At 40.8% G+C, this 20,954-nt stretch overlaps 1 protein-coding gene across 1 annotated transcript; it reads left to right on the forward strand.

The window, feature by feature from the left end:
* Positions 1-8,522: 8,522 nt before the first annotated feature.
* LOC130179109 (neurogenic differentiation factor 6-B-like) lies at positions 8,523-11,586 on the forward strand. The gene is given in 3 exon segments (XM_056391870.1): positions 8,523-8,642; positions 8,645-8,834; positions 9,190-11,586. Coding segments are annotated over 3 exon segments (1,320 nt in total). The 3' UTR covers positions 10,200-11,586.
* Positions 11,587-20,954: the final 9,368 nt, after the last annotated feature.

Below are 20,954 nucleotides of genomic sequence, written 5' to 3' on the forward strand. Positions count from 1 at the left end.
AGGAAACGCACAGGTGAAACCAACTTTGTTAACGAGGGCTCAGGTCCGTCAGTGTCCTCCCCGCAGCTGCATTTACAATGTCATTGACAACATCTGTGCTTTTCCTGCTGTGAAAAGGCTTGTTGAGTGTGTGATATTATTTTGACTTGCAGAAATCTGCCAGTGTAACAGGAATTTTTCAACTTGCTTTAAATACAAATCCAATACTTTGAAGAATCTTCTGTTCATGCAATCCGTTGTATTCTCTCCCATTTCAAGATAACTGGCTCTCATTTTTTAGAACATATTTTAAACAAGCTGATTTAAATTTAAAAAACAGATTGAAGTATTTTTACTGACTATAGACAGAAATGGTTTTATAAGATTGAAGTTTCTGCAAATGAAACTGCCCAAATGAGCTCCACCTCAACCAACTACAGCAACCATACTTCTCACATATTAAAGCATCATCAGTTAATCTTCCTATAATATATCTAACGCCATGAATGTGAACATAACTTTTACTTTTGTTATTTGAAGTATATTTTGCTTATAATATTTCTGTATTTTTATTCCAGTAAAATCTTAAATGAAGGACTTTCTCTTGTAATTTAGTATTTTTACATTGTTGAATTGTGACTTTTACTTAACCAAAGCATCTGAATGCCTCTTCCATCCCAGTGAAATTCACAATGATGACAAGAAATTGACAGAAAAACAACTTATTGGCTGCTGAAGCACAAGATGATCACCATTTAAATTAACCACTAATGCACAGCTCCTAAAATCTTAAAGCTCCATTTTTCAGTGAATACCCATTCCCTTTGTTGTGTTGCACTATTTTGAGCTGCCTTTCATTCATTTTCCCTTTAAAACAACCTCAAACCAATTTAACACTGCAACACCATGTTGCTTGTTCTTGCTAAAACTGGTTAAACACAGATGGCGTGGTGTCATGTTGAGATATTTCCAGCAATGTTACAGTGGAGCTTAATAGCCTGGAGAAGAAGGTGGAGTTATACTGAACAGCCAGGGGTGAATTTACATGTTATGAATTCAGTTCTTCATCTTTCATTTTCAGTTTACTTGAAAAACATTCCACTGTTATGCATCGATACACAAAGACTATTCAACTTCTTAAAGTTGGAACTTCAGTCAGGCTCCTGTCACATCTGTTCCTATGGGAAAAGTAGAACCTTTCCAAAGATTTTACAGGTATACACATTTTTCCATCCAACCTGCTTGCTCTCAGGTGCTGTGAGAACTTAGATGTAAAACAGGTTAACATTGCTGTTATCACTACAAGCAAATATTATACTGCAACATTGGATATCTAGCAGGAAACTAATATGTTGTCTGTCCACACTTTGCCAATACATTCAATATCAACATAACTGCAACTTTCCAAATACATATTTTAACGTTTCCTCAATACGTTAATTTGAAACATCATTCAGTCCCTCTAAACATATTAACTGTTAGCTTTTATTTAAATGTAAGGCTAGCTGTTTCCCCCTGCTTCCAGTCTCTTGGCAAGAAAGCAAATAGGTTTGTTTTCTTATTAGATACATGATACTGACCTGGTTGGGATGAGGGTTAGAATATGACTTCTCGAAGGCTCGTGTAACTCTGTCCTAGGACTGAAAGAAGAACTATAGATAAACTATAGGTCTCTGTTCTCCTGTTTCTATCTTGGTAAATTGACTTGAGACCTAATAGGCAAATAGCAAGAATGTTAAACTGGAAATAGGTCAAACTCAAATTGGAAGTAGTCTGTCTTTATCACTGTACTGTACAGCGCTATTAAAGCTAAGCTAAAATATCTAACTTGAAAGATCCAAAGATAAAAGAAATCAGCAGTTATGTGCAGGACTATAGTTTCATATTTACTGTAGAGACATGAAAGTCATCATACTAATCATCTAAATCTCTGCAAACAAGCAAATAATGTCAAACTTTCCTTTTTAATGGTGAACATGAGCACAAGAAAAGTACGGCAAACAAATCAATGACTCCTCTCTACATTACAGGCTACAAGCTTAGCATATAAAGCAACATTTCAACCAATATTCATATTTGAAGTCTTTGTGATCATCTAATAGAAAGATAAGCCAGCATCTTACACAGCAGCACTGTGGCCAGCAAAGGTATACATCTTTCCCACTAACTTAATGAAGTAAAGCAAATTTCAGCAGAATTTGTAGTGCACACTAGAAAACTCTTTTAATGCCGCACTTTGCTCATGAACGAGTGGAGAAGTGGTTTTAAACACGGCGAGGGAACAGGGAGTTGAGGACAGCTGATGAGGGAAGAGGGAGAAAGGAATCATATCAACACCAAGAGTGTCGATTAGGTGAGAAAACGACATTGCAGCACTGTCAATCATCCCGGCTTCATGCTCGGAAAAAAAAAATCCAGAGCTGCTATAAAAAATGTGGTAAAAGTTGACGAGTCAGTAGAATCGCATGCAGGACAAAAAACACTTTTTCTAACTTCAGCTATTTCATTCGTTTTGCTTGTTCCTGAGATGCTTGGTGCTTCTTCGTAGTAGAAACCTGCAACAATGTCACTTGTGTCAGCTGCTTCAGAGTTCTAGAGCAATTTGGAGACTGAATAATGTGTTTATTCACAAATGCTGTATAGTGGAATACAGTGGCAAGAAAAGAAGAATGTGTCCGCTTTGGAATTAAATGGTTTTAAGCTTTTGATTGGTTATAAAAATGTGATCTGATCTTCACAAGTATGGACAAACACACTGTGCCTAAATTAATTACACGCAAATTGTTGTAGTTTTTCGTGTCTTTATTGAACACAACAATTAAACTTCCACAGTGCTGGTGGAAAGAAGTGAAACCTTGTATTTTAAAAGGGTTATTTGAAAGTTTTCCCTGCGGCTGAATGGGGTTTCCTCCCTGGGAGCAGGTGGTGCTGATTTTCCCTTGACAAGAGCTTTGGCTGTAGTTGTCTTTAAATACAAGAGGTTATAATACGCCCTCTGAGCAGCGTCACGTCTTCAGGGCAGATTGGAGGCTGCATTGATTCACTATTGGAAATTGACAGAGGAAAAGTAGAAGAAAAGACATAATGGAGACAAAAGTTAACATTGGCATTGCTTTCCACCGCTGGGGACGGCTCTTGGCGAGAGAAGGAATCAAGTTTGATGCTAGCAAAACTTAAAAATTTTCTCCTTTTAACAGCTGGTCAGATCTTCTTTGGCAGCAGTGACCTAAAACAAGTTCTTCCAGTAGCAGCTGATCAGACCTGCACGATGTTCAGGAAGAATTTTGGACCATTCTTCCTACAGAACAGCTTCAGCTCAGCCATATTGCGACTAGTTTTCTTCATTTAAAGTACTTCTGCAGATTTACTTTGTATCCCAGGCGATGAGGCAACAAATCAGCCCCAAATCACGATGCTACCTCCATCGTACTTCACCTTTGTTTTCATGTCGGTATGCAGTTCCCTTTCCACACCATGTAGTGCTGCATGTTCTTCCCAAACAATGCAGCTTTCTGTCATTTAGTTTTGTGGAGTGTCAAGCTGCTCTTTGGCACAGTGATATATATATATATATGCAGTATATCTTTTTTTTTTCTGAGAGCCACAGCTTCCTCTGTGCTACCCTGCCATGTACACTGTGCCCCATGAAACCATGCACCGTTAACCAGCTCCATTGATTCGTTTAAGCCTTTAGCTTTTACATTGAAATCCTTGTTGTTATGTGTGTGTCAGATGAAAATCTGAACATATTTTAAGATAAATTTCTACATTATATATTCACTTTCTTTATCACTGTATATATTTACTGTAGGCTACTGTTGTCATACAGCACCTCTGTTTTACAGTGAAGAAAATGGAGTTTATCATATGTTTCCTATAATACTTATATAAAACTAAAGATGTGACTCTTACTTAAATATGATATCTGACACATTTTTATTTATCTTATCACTTTCTGGTTGCATTCTACCACAACAGATTGTCACAGCCACTTTGAACGTGTGCGAACAGATTGTGCTTTGAAAAAGAAACGGGTGCCTGCAGCAACATTACACGTCTGCTATCCCATCTCTGTCTGAAAACGGGACTAACATCTTTACATTATACATTTTCAAAAACATATCCATTATTCATACCTCCATATTTTAATACTATTAGCATTTCTCTGCCACCCACCTAAATACCTGTGTGTTTCTTATCAAAGGAGCGGTGACAGTCAGAGTTACTTTGTTTGTGTGTGAGGAAATGAGTTGGGATTAAGAAAAGCACTGCAGTGATGGGCCATCACACAAGATTAAATTCAATCTGTGAGGTGATTATTTTACTGTACGCTTGAAACGGGCACAGGAGAAACTTTGCTTTTACTTCTCACCGGACTGTTTGTGTTGATAGACAACAGCAACAAAGGCAAACACACACATGCACAGAAACACACAGTGCTCCACCTGTGTGGGTGGGAGGTGTGGCCACTCAGCAGCTGAGTGGGGCAGCATATGGAGTTTCTAATTGGGTAGAACAGCACAGCTGGAGGACACTAGTCCAGGACCTGGCCTCTGGTAATCAGTCCCACAATCCTCAGCTCTCCTCTCCTCATCCACGTGTGTGTATGAGCCTTCGGTTGATGAGGGTTGTTGGATGTGTTCTCGCATCGTACCGGTGAAACCAAACCGAAACTTGTTCACTAAGAGGATTTTACTAAATATTTGAATGGAGGCTTGACAGCGTAAATCTCATTTTTCAAATTGTATCCAGAAGTGGAAAAAGCATTTAAATTGGTAAAAACCTTTACTTTAACTCCACCTATTTAACATTTATAAGCAGAAATACTGTATAAAACTGTATAATGCTAAGTGCTAGTAATAATAATTGAGTAATATATTGTAATGTGTATACTGTAATAGTTAACACTCACAAGGGCCATTTTTTTTATGTATTATGAGTTATTTTACTTCTATTTTTTGTTAATTATTATGTACTTTTCCTTAAGTGACATCCTCAGCGCTGGACCTTATATTGTATTATAATAAAAGAAAAAGAATTTAAAATATATATATAAACCTATTTTTTTAGCAGACAGAGTTGTTGCCTGTTTCGTATTTATAGTTGAAACTGCCATTTTTCCAGATTGCTCTTGAAAATGTGATTTTAAATTCAAAGAGGCTTTAAGAAATAGAAAAAGACTAATGGTTTGATTTGACAGGAGTCTGCAGACAATAACACTTGAGGTGTTGGAAAAGAGCAAAATGTCAGATTTGGTAACGTTTCATCATTAAAAAAAAAAGACAATAAAACTGCTAACAACAGACTTATGATGTGAGAACAAGAATCTGAAATTATTTAACAGCAGCAACTCAGGTTATTCATCAGGGTATCAAGGTATCAACAAGTACTTCAAATAAATTACCACACTTGTATTAGGGAGCACTTAAACACTTCCTTATTTAGCATGTGTGTTTTGGGTTTCAATTTTTGTACATGCACCTCACTGTACAGCAATGAAAAATAAATAGTGAGAGTTGTTAGAGGGTTTAGAAACTGTACAGGCCTCATTACCTCATTACAGAGTCAGTGTCAGAATAAAAAAACACACACACACACGCTTTGCCTCTGGAGTTTATTGGAGAGTTCTTATGCTTCACAGGGTTTCACTACAGAAATGACCTTTAAGAAGTTGCTCCAAAGACACGCAGTGAATTAGATTTTGGACAGAATCACGTTGCATTGCCACAACCATTACCATGTTCCCAACCACTTCACCTTGCACTCATCATCCAGACACAGACTCTCTTTAACTGCTGACATCAATTGAGAACCGCTTGCAACTCAGCATGCGATCAGCAGCGCCTTCATTTGCAGCTCTACACCGCGCTTCGTGTCTATAAAAGCTGATAATGTGATAATTAAAAGAGCTGACAGGCAAGAACTGTCAGCAAGACACCCTGATTTACCAACCTCTGCTATTTGTTATACCTCTCAAATTACAATGCTTCCACCCTTGAAGTATAACGCATAAAATATCAGTCGAAATAACTAACTAGGTTAGAATTGTTGTGAAAGAAAAAGAATTAAAGTTATGGCGTCTCAGTGGACGACCGTGTGATTGAATCTGTCCCGGAAACATCACAGGATCAGATTCAAACCTGAAACAAGGACTTCCAGCAGACAAAAGATCACTGCCATGTCTCTCTCTCTCTTTCTCTCTCAACCACACCATGATTTATTACCTGAAAAGACAAGAGAACTAATTAGTGGAGTAATTAATTAATATAAATTTGCATATTTGCATTTGCAATTAGTGCAGTCAACTGATTAGTCTGAGATGGGGAGTTTGACTCATCAGATGCTTGTGTGTGTGTGAGTGTGAGTGTGAGTGTGTGTGTGTGTGTGTGTGTGTGTGTGTGTGTGAGAGAGAGAGAGAGTGTTGGACCAGAACGATCAGCAGACCAGCTGAGGCATTTTCAGGGGGAAGGCTGTGATGAAGGAACTGTGTGTGTGTGTGTGTGTGTGTGTGTGTGTGTGTGTGTTTTTTTTTGTTTGTTTGTTTTTTTGTCCGCGTGTGTATTTTTAGGTGTTCATGTACAGTATGTGTTCGTCCACATGAACACCCACTTACACTCGCCCTGTGTATCTGTGCGAACACGTGCTCGGTGCCCTGTCTCAAACACGTTAGGTTAAGTGTGTACACGCGCTGACCACTGCGTGTACATGCTGTCATCGCCGCTGCTTTACCTTTGTGTGGTCTCTGACGCTCTGAACTCACAGCGAGGTGTAATCAACACGCCGCGGCTCTCTGCAGCCGGGCTCATGCTGCTGATCGATGTCTTGTAATGTCCAATATAGAGAGAATGATAAGTCGCTTTAATTGATTCTCCTTGCAACAAGGTCATTCACAGGCATACGTTTGTGTGTGAGCGCTTGTGTGTGTGTTCCACATAACTGAGGAGTGCATATACCCATATCGAGTGCCAGCTGTGCCCCAGTGTGGATTTGGCAGCGTGCCACTGGGCCTTTTCCATGGGGTGTACTTAATGTCTATGGTCCTGAGGTACCAACACTGTGCACGCCCCTCTGGTATGCCCGTCCTCTGCATGTAAAAGGAGCCTGGTGGAATTTCTTCACCTATTTTATATAGAGCTGAAAGGATGAGTCAATTGATCAATTAGTTGAAAATCAATCAGCAACTATTTGATCATTAAGAAAAAAAAAAAGAGTTCTCCGGCTGCAGCTTCTCCAGTGTGAGGATTCGCTGCTTTTCCATTTTTTTATCATTGTAAAGTTTCTGACTGTTTGTTGGACAAAATGAGACACTTTTCATTTACTGACATTTTATAGACCAAACGATTAATCGAGGAAATGGTCTGCAGATTAATCAATAATGAGCATAATCATCAGTAATCATAATCATTTTATATCATTTATCACACAATATCTATCAGCACTTGTGTAGTTTGAGGTCCCACAGACCCCACTTGTCTGTGTGGAGAAATAATGATAACTGCAAAATCAACCATCAGGTTCTTTTTTCTTTTCTTTCGCTCTAAAGAACATGACAAAAGACATGGTTTGTAAATTCCCTCACTGTGGAGAAGGTTTAGTTATAGGTTTAAGGAAAGATGCTCATTTGGTTCAAATAAAACAAAGATGTGGTTTCTGGGAATTTGCTGAAATAACTCATACTGACATTTGACACTGACTTTCTATAGTGGACTTCTGAAACTTATGTCGTTAAAATCCTTCAAAATCATGTTTCTGAGCCATCCTCAAGAAATGAGTGAAAGTCGAGCTGATGAAATCATGTTAAATATTAAATGTATGTTGAGCTGTTAAAAAAGGGCCCCAGGTGTGTCCAGGACCTTAAACAGAACATTAGGATTAACAGGATAAACTGCATCTCTGTGGAATTTAAACCTCCCCGGTCCAGACCTGCCTTTTATTTTCCTCATCTGCAGCTCCACATTTATAATGTTTTTAATTTAATGTCATTTGTAGAGGGCTTAACCCCCTCACCCCCACCCCCACCCCCACCCCCCGTGTATTACATCTTTTACAAAGATGTGCAGACTTAAATAATGTAGTTCAGAGTTCATTTTTACCACGAAAATTAAACTTGGGGCCAAAATATGAACCGAGTCAAGACCAAATGTGGAGAACCAGCATTCAGTTTTTCACTCATCTCTCATGTTCTTTTTTTTTTTTTTTAACTTAAAACGTTCTCGTTTCCCATTATCTTCCATTAAATTCAACATTTTAATGGAACTATTTGTTCATATCTCGAGCTGTACTCTCATTTTTATTCTCCTCTTTAATTTATTTCTCTTTCATTTTAAATCTATTTCACCTGTTGAGAGTGCATGCGTACTCTTCCACGCGTCTCTCTTCTTCTTCTTCTTTTTTTCTTTCTCCCAGATAAAAAGACATGAATTCATCTTTCTTACACGGGGAGATGCAGATATTAGTTGTTATCCCTCTCCGGTCTGTGTTTTTGACGGTAAACGCGGGCCTCCCGGTGCCCATTACCGGAGCTGCCAGATGATCGGTACGGAATGGAGGTCCCATGGGACACTGAACACGTGGTCTCGGCTGCCACAAGACGTCAGCGGCAGATGGCATGGGTACCCGCTGTTGGCATGAGTGTCATTCCTCAAAGAGAGAGGGAAGGGGAAGAGACAGAGGGAGAGAGAGAGAGAAGGAGCGAGAGAGGGAGGAAAAGGAAGAGCAGAGCACAGCAAGGCAGAGGAAAGAGGGTGCGCACGTTTCAGCTTTTTCCCTCTAATTTGTGGTTTCGCAAGAGAAGAAGCTGCAGCGCAGATTCACTGGAGATATTTGGGATCATGCGAAGTGCACGCTGACCAGAGGTTAGTCTTATTTCTGTGTATTTATACTGTTTGTGCATTTGGTGACTTTTATTCAGAGTTAGAATGTGTGTTTTGGTTGAAAAACAAATACTAAACTTGACTATTATAATGTAACCTCACAAAATAACGTGTAATAAAAAGCTTAAACCGAGGTTGTTTTTTTCACAACAAGTCCAAAGACAATGAAGTTGAGTGTCTTTGAAAAGGCAGCAGGCTGTGACATTGGCCTTGCTTTGCCAGTTTGTTCCTCTTCCTCTTGGGAGGATTCATTCACAAGGTAATTAACTGACAACCTTCAAAAGACGTCGCTGTGTGCTCTCTACTCACGGTTTATGTTTTGGATTTGATCTCACAGGAAATATGTTGACACTGCCATTCGATGAACCTCATATGATGTGTGAGCCGCGGCTTGGTGCCAATTATCCTCGTGAAAGCTTACCTGAGAGCCTGAAGCAGGATCGACAGCGCAACCCAGACAGGTCCAACTCAGACATGAGGGAGGCCGAGGACGACATGTCCGACAGGGAGGAGGACGAGAGGGAGGACGACCAGGACGAGGACGGGCTTCCTAAAAAGCGAGGCCCACGGAAAAAGAAGCCCGGCAAGGAGCAGATGGACAGGTCCAAACTACGGCGCCAGGAAGCCAACGCCCGAGAGCGCAGCAGGATGCACGGCTTAAACGCCGCGCTGGAGAGCCTGCGCAAAGTTGTTCCGTGCTACTCCAAAACTCAAAAACTCTCCAAGATTGAGACCCTCAGACTGGCTAAAAATTACATCTGGGCCCTGTCAGAGACTCTGAGCGCGGGGAAGAGACCGGACCTCCTCGCCTTCGTACAGACTTTGTGCAAAGGATTATCTCAGCCCACGACCAACTTGGTGGCCGGTTGTTTGCAGCTGAACGCGAGAAATTTCCTCACAGACCACAACGGGGAGGTCATGTTCTCTGGCAGATCGCCCTACGATACCATGTACTCGTACCCCGGCTCAGACATGAACACGCCCCCCGGCCACAGCGGCAGCAGCTTGGACAGCAGCGCCAAACCATTCCGACACTACAGCTACAGCGGCGCATACGAGCCCTACTACGAGAACCCGTCCCCAGAGGGCGGGAGCCCGCATTTCGACGGCCAGCTGAGCCCCCCGATGAACTTTAACGGGATTTTCTCCCTAAAACACGACGACCCACCAGACTACGGCAAAAGCAGCCACTATGGCATGCGCTACTGCAGTGCGCCAGGGCGCACGGCTCTTGCGCACAACTCCATGTACCGAGTCTCCCCAGAGGCCCGTTTCCCTTACGACCTGCACGTCCGCAGCCAGTCCTTCCAAGCACAAGGGGAAGTTAATGGCTCTTTCCACAATTAATCAATTAGCTGGACAAAGTTCAAGTTTCAGAAGCGATGCAATTTCCCCCGCAGATGTCCAGAGTGGAACGAAAAGGACTCCAGACATGCTGCGAAAATGACCATTTTAACAAGTCACTTTGTTTCAAATGTTGAGTCTCATTTTTCTTTGAAACGCGGTAAAAGCCTGAACATTAGATCTGATGATTTCACTTGTTCTCAATTCTTGTTTCACTAAATGTGTGTCGATATGAGGCAGAAAAAAAAAGACACAACAAGAATCTCATCTCAGTCTGAAGGCAGATCTGTTTCGTTTAAAAGAAAATTCAGATTTAATGGCTCATTGCCACAGATTTGATTTCACTGGGAAAAAAAACCCACAACGACTCAGATGTAGAATAATTTGTTAAAGAAGCAGGTTTTGAGCGAACTGTATCCAGCCACAGTGCTTTAACATATTTATATTTGTTTGTTAATGCAGATGATGGCAACGATGTGGTTTAACTGATATATTGGAGAATTAATTTTCATTCATTAAATAGATTTCCGTCCGTTAAATAAAACAACCGGGGAAGAAGAGTCTGAAGAGGCTTCACTTCATCTTTGAAGTTTGCTGAGACACGATTGGACTTCAGAGATTCAGTCTGTTAGCAATAAAGGTCAATTGAGCTATGCAAGGCAGCCAAATGCAATCTTTGCTTATGAAAAATGATATATGTCTATTTCCTCTCACAGGGCGTTTCTCATAATCTAATATCTAATTAAAATGATGACAAATTACACAAAATTAATTATAAGGAAGCAGCCAGTGTGGAGACGTGCATGTGTTTAGGAGACCTGATGATGATGTCACCTGAATTGATCCTGTTCATACAGGAAATGATGGGGAGAAAAAAAAAAACCTTAAAAAATTAAATGCATTTGTATTTGGAGTAAATAGTGTGGTAACGAGGTGAATGTAAAATTATTATTGTATTTATTTATTTAAGCTTATTTATTATAAGTCCGTCAATTTGAATGTGGATAATATATTATAAAAAAGATATTGTAAAATTCAACAGTGTTACCTTTTTATGTGAATTTCCATACATTTAAAGTTTGTTTATGTTTCATTGTTGTATATTTCACTACAGCTGAAAGTCGAGAACTGGAAAAAGGAGGAAAAAAAATCTTTTTTGTGTGAGGTGAACAAAATGTTTCCCAAACCATATGAATCCGATGAACATGCCTTATAAAAGAGAGAGAGACGAGGACCATCAATATGCAACGAAATGAAAGTTTTGGATAGTTTGACGTGAACTTTTTACACTTCCTTGTTCCTGCTGAGGAGCAGCTGTGATGCACTTCATGTATTTCTGCACAATGTTGGTGACTGTCCGCCCATAAATCCTGTTGATTTTGTAACTTTACCCGAATGATGAATGGTTATTGGATGATGTTTCTAATTTATTTCTGCAGTTACTGATCTGACATACACACACACACACACACACACACACACACACACACACACACACTTCATTTCACACACGCACTCCTGGAAAACCCGTTATGGATCGAAATATTCGTGAAGTAATGTGTTTATGTTTTGTGATGTGTTTGTCGCAATAAAATGAAGAAGCTGCTTCTCAGCTTTCTGTGGAAATGATCGACAGCAGACGGCAATTAAAAAAATAAATTGTTAGAAAAATAAATCACGGTAAAAAAAAAAAAAAAACGCCCCGGGCGTAATTTTATTCATTTATTTATTTATTTATTTATTTATATATCGGGAAATTGAATCGTGTATAAAATCTTGCATCACCTCTTGAGGTTGTGGTGACACAGTGACTCTGAGGCCTGCAGGAAACTAACACAATCTTTTACCACAGTATGTTCAGGTGCAAACCATAGAAATACATTTTAATCAAACCTAATTATTTTCTTTAAGTAAACAATCGTCTTAACTTCGCTTTAATTTGGGTTTTTTTTTTAAATTCAACAGTTAGTGTTCAAATAGAAAGCTGTAAAAAGGTCGCGCGGCTCTTAGGCAGAGCTTTGAAATGCTTGATCTGAAAGCGGACTGTCGATGTAATTTGATTTCATTTCAGCTGATCAGGTGGCTGATTTGTGTCAGAAATGGCCACGAGCTGTTGGATGTCAGCCAGAGAGCTCAGACAGTTGATCCCAGTCCTCCCAGTTAGGAGAGAAGTGGTTGCTTGGTAATCCCAGGAGGTTCGCTGTTACTTGGAAGGAAAAGCTGATCACTGTGGAATCGGTTTCTTCTCTCTGTATTTTTAGTTACTGTTTACAGGGCTCGAGGTGGAGATTTAATGAAGGGTAAAACCACTTCTTCCTTTTTATTTCAGGAATGTTTAATTCGGTTTAGTAAAACTGAAAAGCAGTTTCAGAGGAGCAGTAAAAAAAAAAAGAAAAAAAAAGGGACTGTATGAAATCATCTCATGTCATCAGTGCAGGCAGGGAACTGTGGGAAAAAAAAGTTTTTTATTTGTGTTTAGATTGTAGTTTGTCCGATAATGATCAGTGGTTCAGATATACAGCTAATGCTGTGGTCATTTTTCATCCACTGTTAAAAATACACACACACACACACTCACACACACTCATAATCACACTCACTCACTCACACACTCACTTGTTCGTGCTCATGTTAGACTGATGCTGGTCATTTAGACATCAGACTAAAATACCCACACTCCTCTAAGTCATAGATGAATCTCCAGTTCATCACTTTTTTGTAAAAGCTGAAGTGCTGCAGTGACTTGTGACAGTAAGCTACAGCCACTTGTGTCCGGATGCAACAGCAGCAACACACTCATCTGCAACACTTCTAAGAGCATGAAAAAGTACTAATGTTCAGCACCCGCCTGTAGTGACGCTGACACTACAGGCCGTTTGTAATTTTATAAAGATGAAGATGGATCCTGACCAGGCGGCAATTTGTTTAGAAAAGCAAGTTCACCTTTACAACAGTAACAAACGTGCTAATGAAATGACACTTGACACCTCGCAAAAAAAAAACCAACCAAAACAACATTTTGCATGTGGGCAACAATCACTGTCTTCTCTCTGTTGCATCCAGAACAAACTCCTTTACTCAGCAAGAGACAAGATCATGTCAAGTATTGATTAATATTGTTTTGTAATCAGCCAATGAGGCAAAAATCACAACAGATTTGTGGTAAAGCATCATCATCAGATTCTAAGGCTCTGTTTAGTTTACTGAGAAAGTGAATCAGGGCTCTCACACTGTAATTTAATGTTCCATTATCATCATCATATAAATGAAATCGAGATCAAACCCTGGCAAACATATGGAATCAGACCAGATTTAATTTTGTAGCATCAAAAGAGTGACAAAGAATGAAAACCAGAGGCATCAGAGTCGACCGGATGGAAGCTTCTGGAAGGAAACGCGGATCCGTATTTAACCGGTTATTCAGTGGAGATCAAACGAGCCAGAATACAGCATCAATTACATGACATCTTGTTTTGTTTTTGTTTTGTTTTTTTTTTCAATTCCAGACTGTGTTGGGCCTCATGTTGATTTAGATGATGAAATAAATTTAGGTGATTTGTCTTTCTAGCAGTCAAGACAGGAATATCTGGGACATTCAGCTGATCTGGAAAATCATAATTCTCCTTCGTCTTTTGAAAAAACTGCAAACACTGGGATTTTTTCTTTTTTTTTTTTAGACAGGGCTTGTTTTACTGTCTTCATTCCCTCAGTCATCCTTCTCGTCCTCTAATCATAAAACTGGAGGACCAGGTTGCGAGAGGTCCCTCTGGGGCCCTTAAAGCATCTCTTTACCCCCCCCAAGCTTTATTTGTCCCATTCACTAAGATTCTCACCTTGTCAGTCTTACTGCTTCTTCTTCCAGGCTGTGTGCATGTGAATATATGTATGCATATGTGTGTGTTTTTTGGGTTCAAATCTCTCTCGGGGCCTCACGTGGAGGCTGACAAGGGTGAGGAGGAGGAGGAGGGGGAGGAGGAGGAGGAGAGGAGGGGGGGGGGTTGCTTCACACCCACAAGGGTCCACAGGGCGGCGTGCGGCAGTTTAGCACAGGGTCAAACGTGTACACGCACCCCTACATTCATGCAGCTCATTAAACTGGGTGAAGAGAGAGCGTGCGAGAGAGAGGGGGAGAAAGAAGTATAGGGAGAGAGAGAGAGAGCGGGAGAGAGTGGGAGCATATGGCCCAGCTCTGTGTGGGAGGTGAAGGACAGGAATGGGGGATATATATTGTATAGCGGTGCATTTGCAATCTGAGACGTGGTGTCATAATTAGTGCAAAACAGACACTGTGTTTCTGTGGGGATAAGTTTGCGGATGACAATAATCATCTCAGAAGTTGAGAAAAGTTTTTGTGCAATCACCTAACACAGACAAACAAACACAAATTCATCTTTATATGTGTTTTATTTTGTAATATATTATGGTAATTTATTGTAATCAGGAGCCTTTTTCCTGCAATGTCTGAAAATCTGAGCACCAGTCAAGAAAAATGAAAATAATGTTCCCCGCCATGTCGGCAAGCATCCTCAAATTTTGTGCCATTCCCAAGCCCCAGATGGTGTGGGATGGGAAACGTTCCCCCATTAAATTCCTAATAATCATTTCTCCTGCGGAATCGGGGGTGGTGGCAGTGGGGATGGAGGAGGGAGGGTGGGGGTGCGAGTGTGTGTGTGTGTGTGTGTGTGTGTGTGTGGCTGGGAAGTGAGGATTGGGTTGGTGGGTGAGGGGAGTAGAGGGATTTGGTGTTTTAATTAGACAGATTTAAGGAGCTGAACCCCCCTCTCAAAGTGTGTGTGTGTGTGTGTGTGTGTGTATGTGTGTGTGTGTGTGTGTGTGTGTGTGTGTGTGTGTGTGTGTGTGTGTGTGTGTGTGTGTGTGTGTGTGTGTGTGCGTGTGTGTGTGTGTGTGTGTGTGTGTGTGTGAGTGTGTGTGAGTGTGGAGACACTCAGCTTCATTTGTGCTTATATTTCTGTGGGTGCACGTGTGTAAAGAATTACACATATGAGTAGAGACGTGTACGTGCGTGGATGAGTGTGTACGTGTGTGTGTGTGTGTGTGTGTGTGTGTGTGTGTGTGTGTGTGTGTGTGCGTTGCAGGTCACGGCAGGGCTGATGCTGCAGTGGAGGAGGCCTGACACTCCAGTACTATGGGCCAGGATCTCATTAACGTGTCAGATTGGTGGATCAGTCTCTCTGGCAGCCGGCCCGGCCTCTCACAGGAAGTACTTTCTCTCTATCTGTGAACTTGGCACTGAAAGGTTAGAGAGGGTGGGAGGGAGGGATAGATGTGGGGAATATATTGGCCTGGAGGAGAGAGGAGAGGAGAGGAGAGACAGAGGCATTAATTATAATATTTGGTCAGATTAGATAAATATTGGGTGAAGGATTGTGGTGTAAGAGCTGCTTTTATCCGTCACATAAAGTGGAAATGAATGAGTTATGAATAGTAGCACGGATGGTCTCCGTGGAGCGAGAGAGGCAGAGCAACTCCTGCACTTGCACTATTTTGGAGGTGGAGATATGCTAAGTATGCGACAGGAGCATCTGTCACTACATCACCTTTGTGCTTTGTGCTCTTTGTCTATAGGGGTGCTCTGATGGAGTGTATGCGTGTGTGTGTGTGTGTGTGTGTGTGTGTGTGAGAGAGTGTGGCTACAACATGTATAGGGTGGGTTTTGGAGCAGGTGGGAAGCATAAAAGGGTGTGATCCTCTGACACCCCAGCAACACCCTATTTCAGGGCAGACTGTGCTACTGGGTAAGGTGGTTTGAAATCCCTCGACTGTGAATGCGAGCATCTGGTAGTCACGACTCCACTGTGGCATGTGATAGATAGATAGATAGATAGATAGATAGATAGATAGATAGATAGATAGATAGATAGATAGATAGAAGTCCAGAGCTCCCTTTATATGAAATATTTTTAGATAATCCAGTGACGTGGTGTTTGTGGCTCTGTGGTCAAAATGGATTCAATTATACCTTTCCATTGAACTGTATTATTCTCAGATGTGTTCATCAGCATGTTAAATGTGCAAATCCTCATATGTAAAGATATTGAAGCCACCTGAACTGGTTCAGTACAGTCATCTGCTATTGACTAAAAAAAAACACAATCTTATTCCTTCATGTTTGAATCCACTTGATGGGTTTTTGGTTTTTTTCTGCGCTTTTGACAATGTTTACTGACGTGTGCTGTTTTATTCTGATTTTATTACCTGGGTATTTATTGAATTTATTCTGTACAGCACTTTGGTCATCTTACACCATTTTTAAATGTGCCCTGTAAATAAATGTGACTTGACTTGACAAAAAAAAAAAACCCTATGATGATTAATGATGTGTCAGTAAATTCAAGTCACGAGTCACATGTTCATGATCAAATCTTAGTGCAACTTACAGTAAAACTATTTCAAGCACATTCACAGGACATCTGATTGTCTCGACTTGAGCAATAACAAAGGGACATTTCAGTAGTGATGGCCATGATGTTGCTGTGTTGTGTTGATGTAAGTCACAGGTTAAATGTTCTGAAACAATAAAAAATAGTTAAATTAAATTAAATATTGTGCTGCACAGTGTAAAATTGTCATTCCACAATTTCATAGAACACACTTAATTAAAAAAGCTTGTTATGTCTATAGATAGATAGATAGATAGATAGATAGATAGATAGATAGATAGACATCAGTACCTTTCTGTAGCCCCACAGAGACTAATGGTAGACCACCATCACCCCCATTCCCATTTGGAAATGAGAAATCACCAACATTAAACATGTAAGAACAAGTAGGAACTTTCTCGGCTCATCTAGACTAATTATATAGCGCTTTGTGAGGAGTCATTAGGTACATAATTAACTATCTATTAGTATGAAGAAAGAATCCATTCATAATATCGATACTAAAAGGTCTTACTGCTCTTTCTTAACTTGTTTCATAATTACTCCTCCTTATGATTAATAAGAATCTTGATCGACCATCAAATATCACTTGTGTGGATCAATTCAGATGAGGTAATCTCTACGGTGGCACCTTTCACTGTATGCAATGCATGCAAAATTTGATAAAAAATCTCATTCTGAACTAGTTCTCCTCCCTGAGCAGGAGCTGTTTGGAAAATAAAATTTGGTACACAAGCATCAGCTGGCAAAGACCATCAACAAACAACAATGTGCATCAGCAAGATCCAATTAAATTTTTCTATGAAAGCGAATACTTCTGTGCACTTGTAAGACATGCAGAATGCACAATGGAAGATTTTTTTTTTTTTTTTTTGGGAGGTTAGGACTGTAACAAATGTCCAGACCTGGCAGGAGGCTCATCTTTATCGATGTATGATCTGTCTGCTGTAGAATATCTTTGCGTTTTCTTTTTAGTATTCTAGTCCATTCTGCGCCATCACCAATCTGGCCCATACTGCCTTTCAAGCATTTCCTGTGGGACACATACTGTGTTCGCAAGGCCTCTCTCTCTCACACACTCTCCCTCTGTCTCTCTCATTCTCTCTCTCTCTCTCTCACTCACTCACTCTCTCACACACATACACACACACACACACACACATTACACACATGCACATGCTGTGGTGACTGCAGAGGGAAGTGAGCTGTCTGCGGAGGGTTGGATTCTTGGTGCCGGTCCAAAAATGTGTCACTCGGGACACGCATGGCCTGCTGGAGGCAGGAATTCTGTCGCTAATGGGCCCCGCAGCCGTCGACACCACCTGGGGATATGGGAGACGGGATGGATGGATGGGGGAGGATCGAGGAGGGGGTGGGGGGGTGAGGGGAAGGAGGGAGAGAAGAGGGAGTGTATGCAGCATAATGTGTTGGTAACAAACAGGAGGATGTGGTGTGATATGGAAATTCAGTGAACTATCTATCTATCTATCTATCTGTAAGTCACACTTTTATTGCTCACTAAACTGTGAAAGCAGATTCTATCTTCTTTTTTTTTCTTTCTTTTTTTAAAATCTTTAGTAATAAAAAGAGAGTTTCCAGATTCTATTAGACATAAACCAAGTTGTTTGTGTTCAATATGTTCTTTGAACTTGTGGAATTAATGTATTTAGAAGGAAAAGTCAACATTTTTCCCTACCATGAAAGGCAGCTTATAAAAAATGTGAAGGCATAAACAGGCAGGGCAGGTGTTGACGATGCAAATGAAACGGATGACAGATGGTGAGCCTTGCGATTGCTCACTGTGCAGATAATGGATGGAGGTAATCAAATTCCTCTGAGGCTTTGGGACTTTCTTCAGAACTTTCCCATCAATTGCACCATCAAACGGTGCCATCGTCAAATACAGCCCCCCACCCTCTGTACCTCAAAAGAAGAGATACAAAGAAGTTACAAGATTTTATTTTCTGATAGACTTGGCCAAGTTGTGTAGTTAATGTGGAAAATACACTTTTCTGAGTCCACAGAGAGAGAGAGACACAAGATCCGCCTGGAAGGCACGGTACTCATCCCTTCATGGCAAATCCAGGGGTTGTATAAACAGGAGTGTGTGTGTGTGTGTGTGTATGTGTGTGTGTGTGTGTGTGTGTGTGTGTGTGTGTGTTTGTGTAGCTTAGCCAGGGATCAGACAACAAGTTTTAACTATAATGCGCCGCAGCTATTATAGAGAGACAACAATCACATCAGCATGCCACCAAAACAAGTCTGCAGGGGAGAGAGTGCTGTTTCCATCCGTGCTGCAAACCCTCCTTTCATGTTCTATGATCGAAGCTTTTATAGATTTACTCACTCGAGCTGCGAGAGTTGCTGTTACTTCAAAAAGGAGGATCATGAAAACGAGCATCTGATGTGTATTTTTTCACTGGAGGGGGGTGGGGGGGGGGGGGTTGTGAAAATTTACCCATCAGTGTGGTGACAGCCATTTGATTTTCATAGGGCCCAGTTTGAAGGTCAGTTTAATGGTCCGTTTGTGTTTTGTATTCGTCTTGCTTCAGTGGAAGCTTCAAAACAAAAGACGGTCAGACAACACGATAAATGAGATTTTTTTTTTTTTTATGAGTAAAACATGCAATTAAAAGTGCAATAAGTCTCCCAGTAAACATGGGATTTATTCTATCGCACGACTTATTCTCCGAAGAATCTATCTATCTAAAGCATTTCTGGAGTAAATAATGTGCAAACTTGGCTTCAGTGTTATCTGTATGGAAGACAAACACTGTTGTGTCAGACAAGACTTAAAAATGCCAATTCTGTGTTTGAAAAGCATTTTCCTGTCACAACACTCAAGAGTGGCATATTACTGCAACAATTCTCTTTCACACTTCCAGCTATGATAACAGCTTCAAGTGTCACACATATGTCTGCATAAAAAGCGTAGGAGAAAGTATCACAGAAGCAAAGGGAAGAAAGTATGCTGAATATCACAAGTTTTTATGTCAGGTGATGCTTTTTTTTTTTTCAGTTTTTTTTTTCCTTGAATAAATGTGATAATTGCTCCTGCAAATTCTCAGGACAGTGCACCATATTGCTTATGTTAAGGGTGCAAAAGCATTTGCTTTGCATTCCTTTTTATGCTGGTAGGATAATATTACTGGTGCAGCAGTTTTTCTGACAGGTTGGTAAGTAACCTGCTGGGAAGTGTCTGTTTCTAACAGTGTTCAGTGGCGCCTAAAATGAAGGAAAAAAAATCCATGACAAGAATGAGAAACACATTGTCAGAGAAATATCCTGCACAAGCTTCCATAAAATAAGTTTTCCCGCCGTTCCCTGCCCAACCAGATCAAGGGCACAGACAGCCAAGTGAGTGCAATTAACTTTTCCGAACTCATTTGGATAATCTCTCCCTCAGTTACCTCAGCTTGTGTGAAATTCCCAATTAACTATATCCCAGAAAAATCTCAAAACAACACCATGTGAAATTTCTTAATGAATTCCTTTGTCTCTGAATGCACAGATGAGGCATGAGAGAGGCACATGTACGGCGAGTGTATTAGTTAGGCGAGCCCATGTGATGGTGCCCGTTCACGGCTGACGGAGTGTTGGTATCCTCGGGCATGGCTGCCAAGCTGCCAGTCTGTGCCGTCACACCTTGCTGCCTTTAAAGATTGCCCTGCAGAGACGGGGAGGGGGTATGGAGGGCCTCACGTTTTTTAACAACGCACAGTCTGGCAACCCAGGAGGGTTTACGACTCAGGATCGGTGCCAAGAACTGCCCACCAGAGAGATGGGGGAAGAGGGGAGAGGGGGATGCAAGGAGATATGGGTGTAGATCACACACACACACACACACACACACACACACACACACACACACACACACACACACACAAAGTCAGGTCTCTATCAGTCACATTCACACAAGGTATGTGCGTATGAATATGTGCATTATGAATGTTTCCTGTATATTAGTGTGTGTGTGTGTGTGTGTGTGTGTGTGTGTGTGTGTGTAAGGAGAGGTAGCTGGGTCTAATATCGGAGTGTATATGCAACAAAACAGTATGTCAGATCAATTCATCAAGCTTTCTCTGTGACATGTTAAGGGAAAGAGGATAGTGTGTGCACATACGATGTACCCCGAGCATCATCCACACACACACACACACACAGACACACACACACACACACACATTGCCTTTTCTCAGTAATCCACACAAATGGCAGTGGATGGCAGAATGTAAATGAGCTGGTTATTACACAGCAACGTTCATCAAGCTGAGCTGGAAAGACTTCAATGGCCCTGATGAATATGCATGCAAATTTGTTAATTAAGTTAATTATTCTGCTGAAAATTCATTTGTCT

The sequence above is a fragment of the Seriola aureovittata genome, chromosome 12 (genome assembly GCF_021018895.1).
Source record: "Seriola aureovittata isolate HTS-2021-v1 ecotype China chromosome 12, ASM2101889v1, whole genome shotgun sequence".
Classification (NCBI taxonomy): Eukaryota; Metazoa; Chordata; class Actinopteri; order Carangiformes; family Carangidae; genus Seriola; species Seriola aureovittata.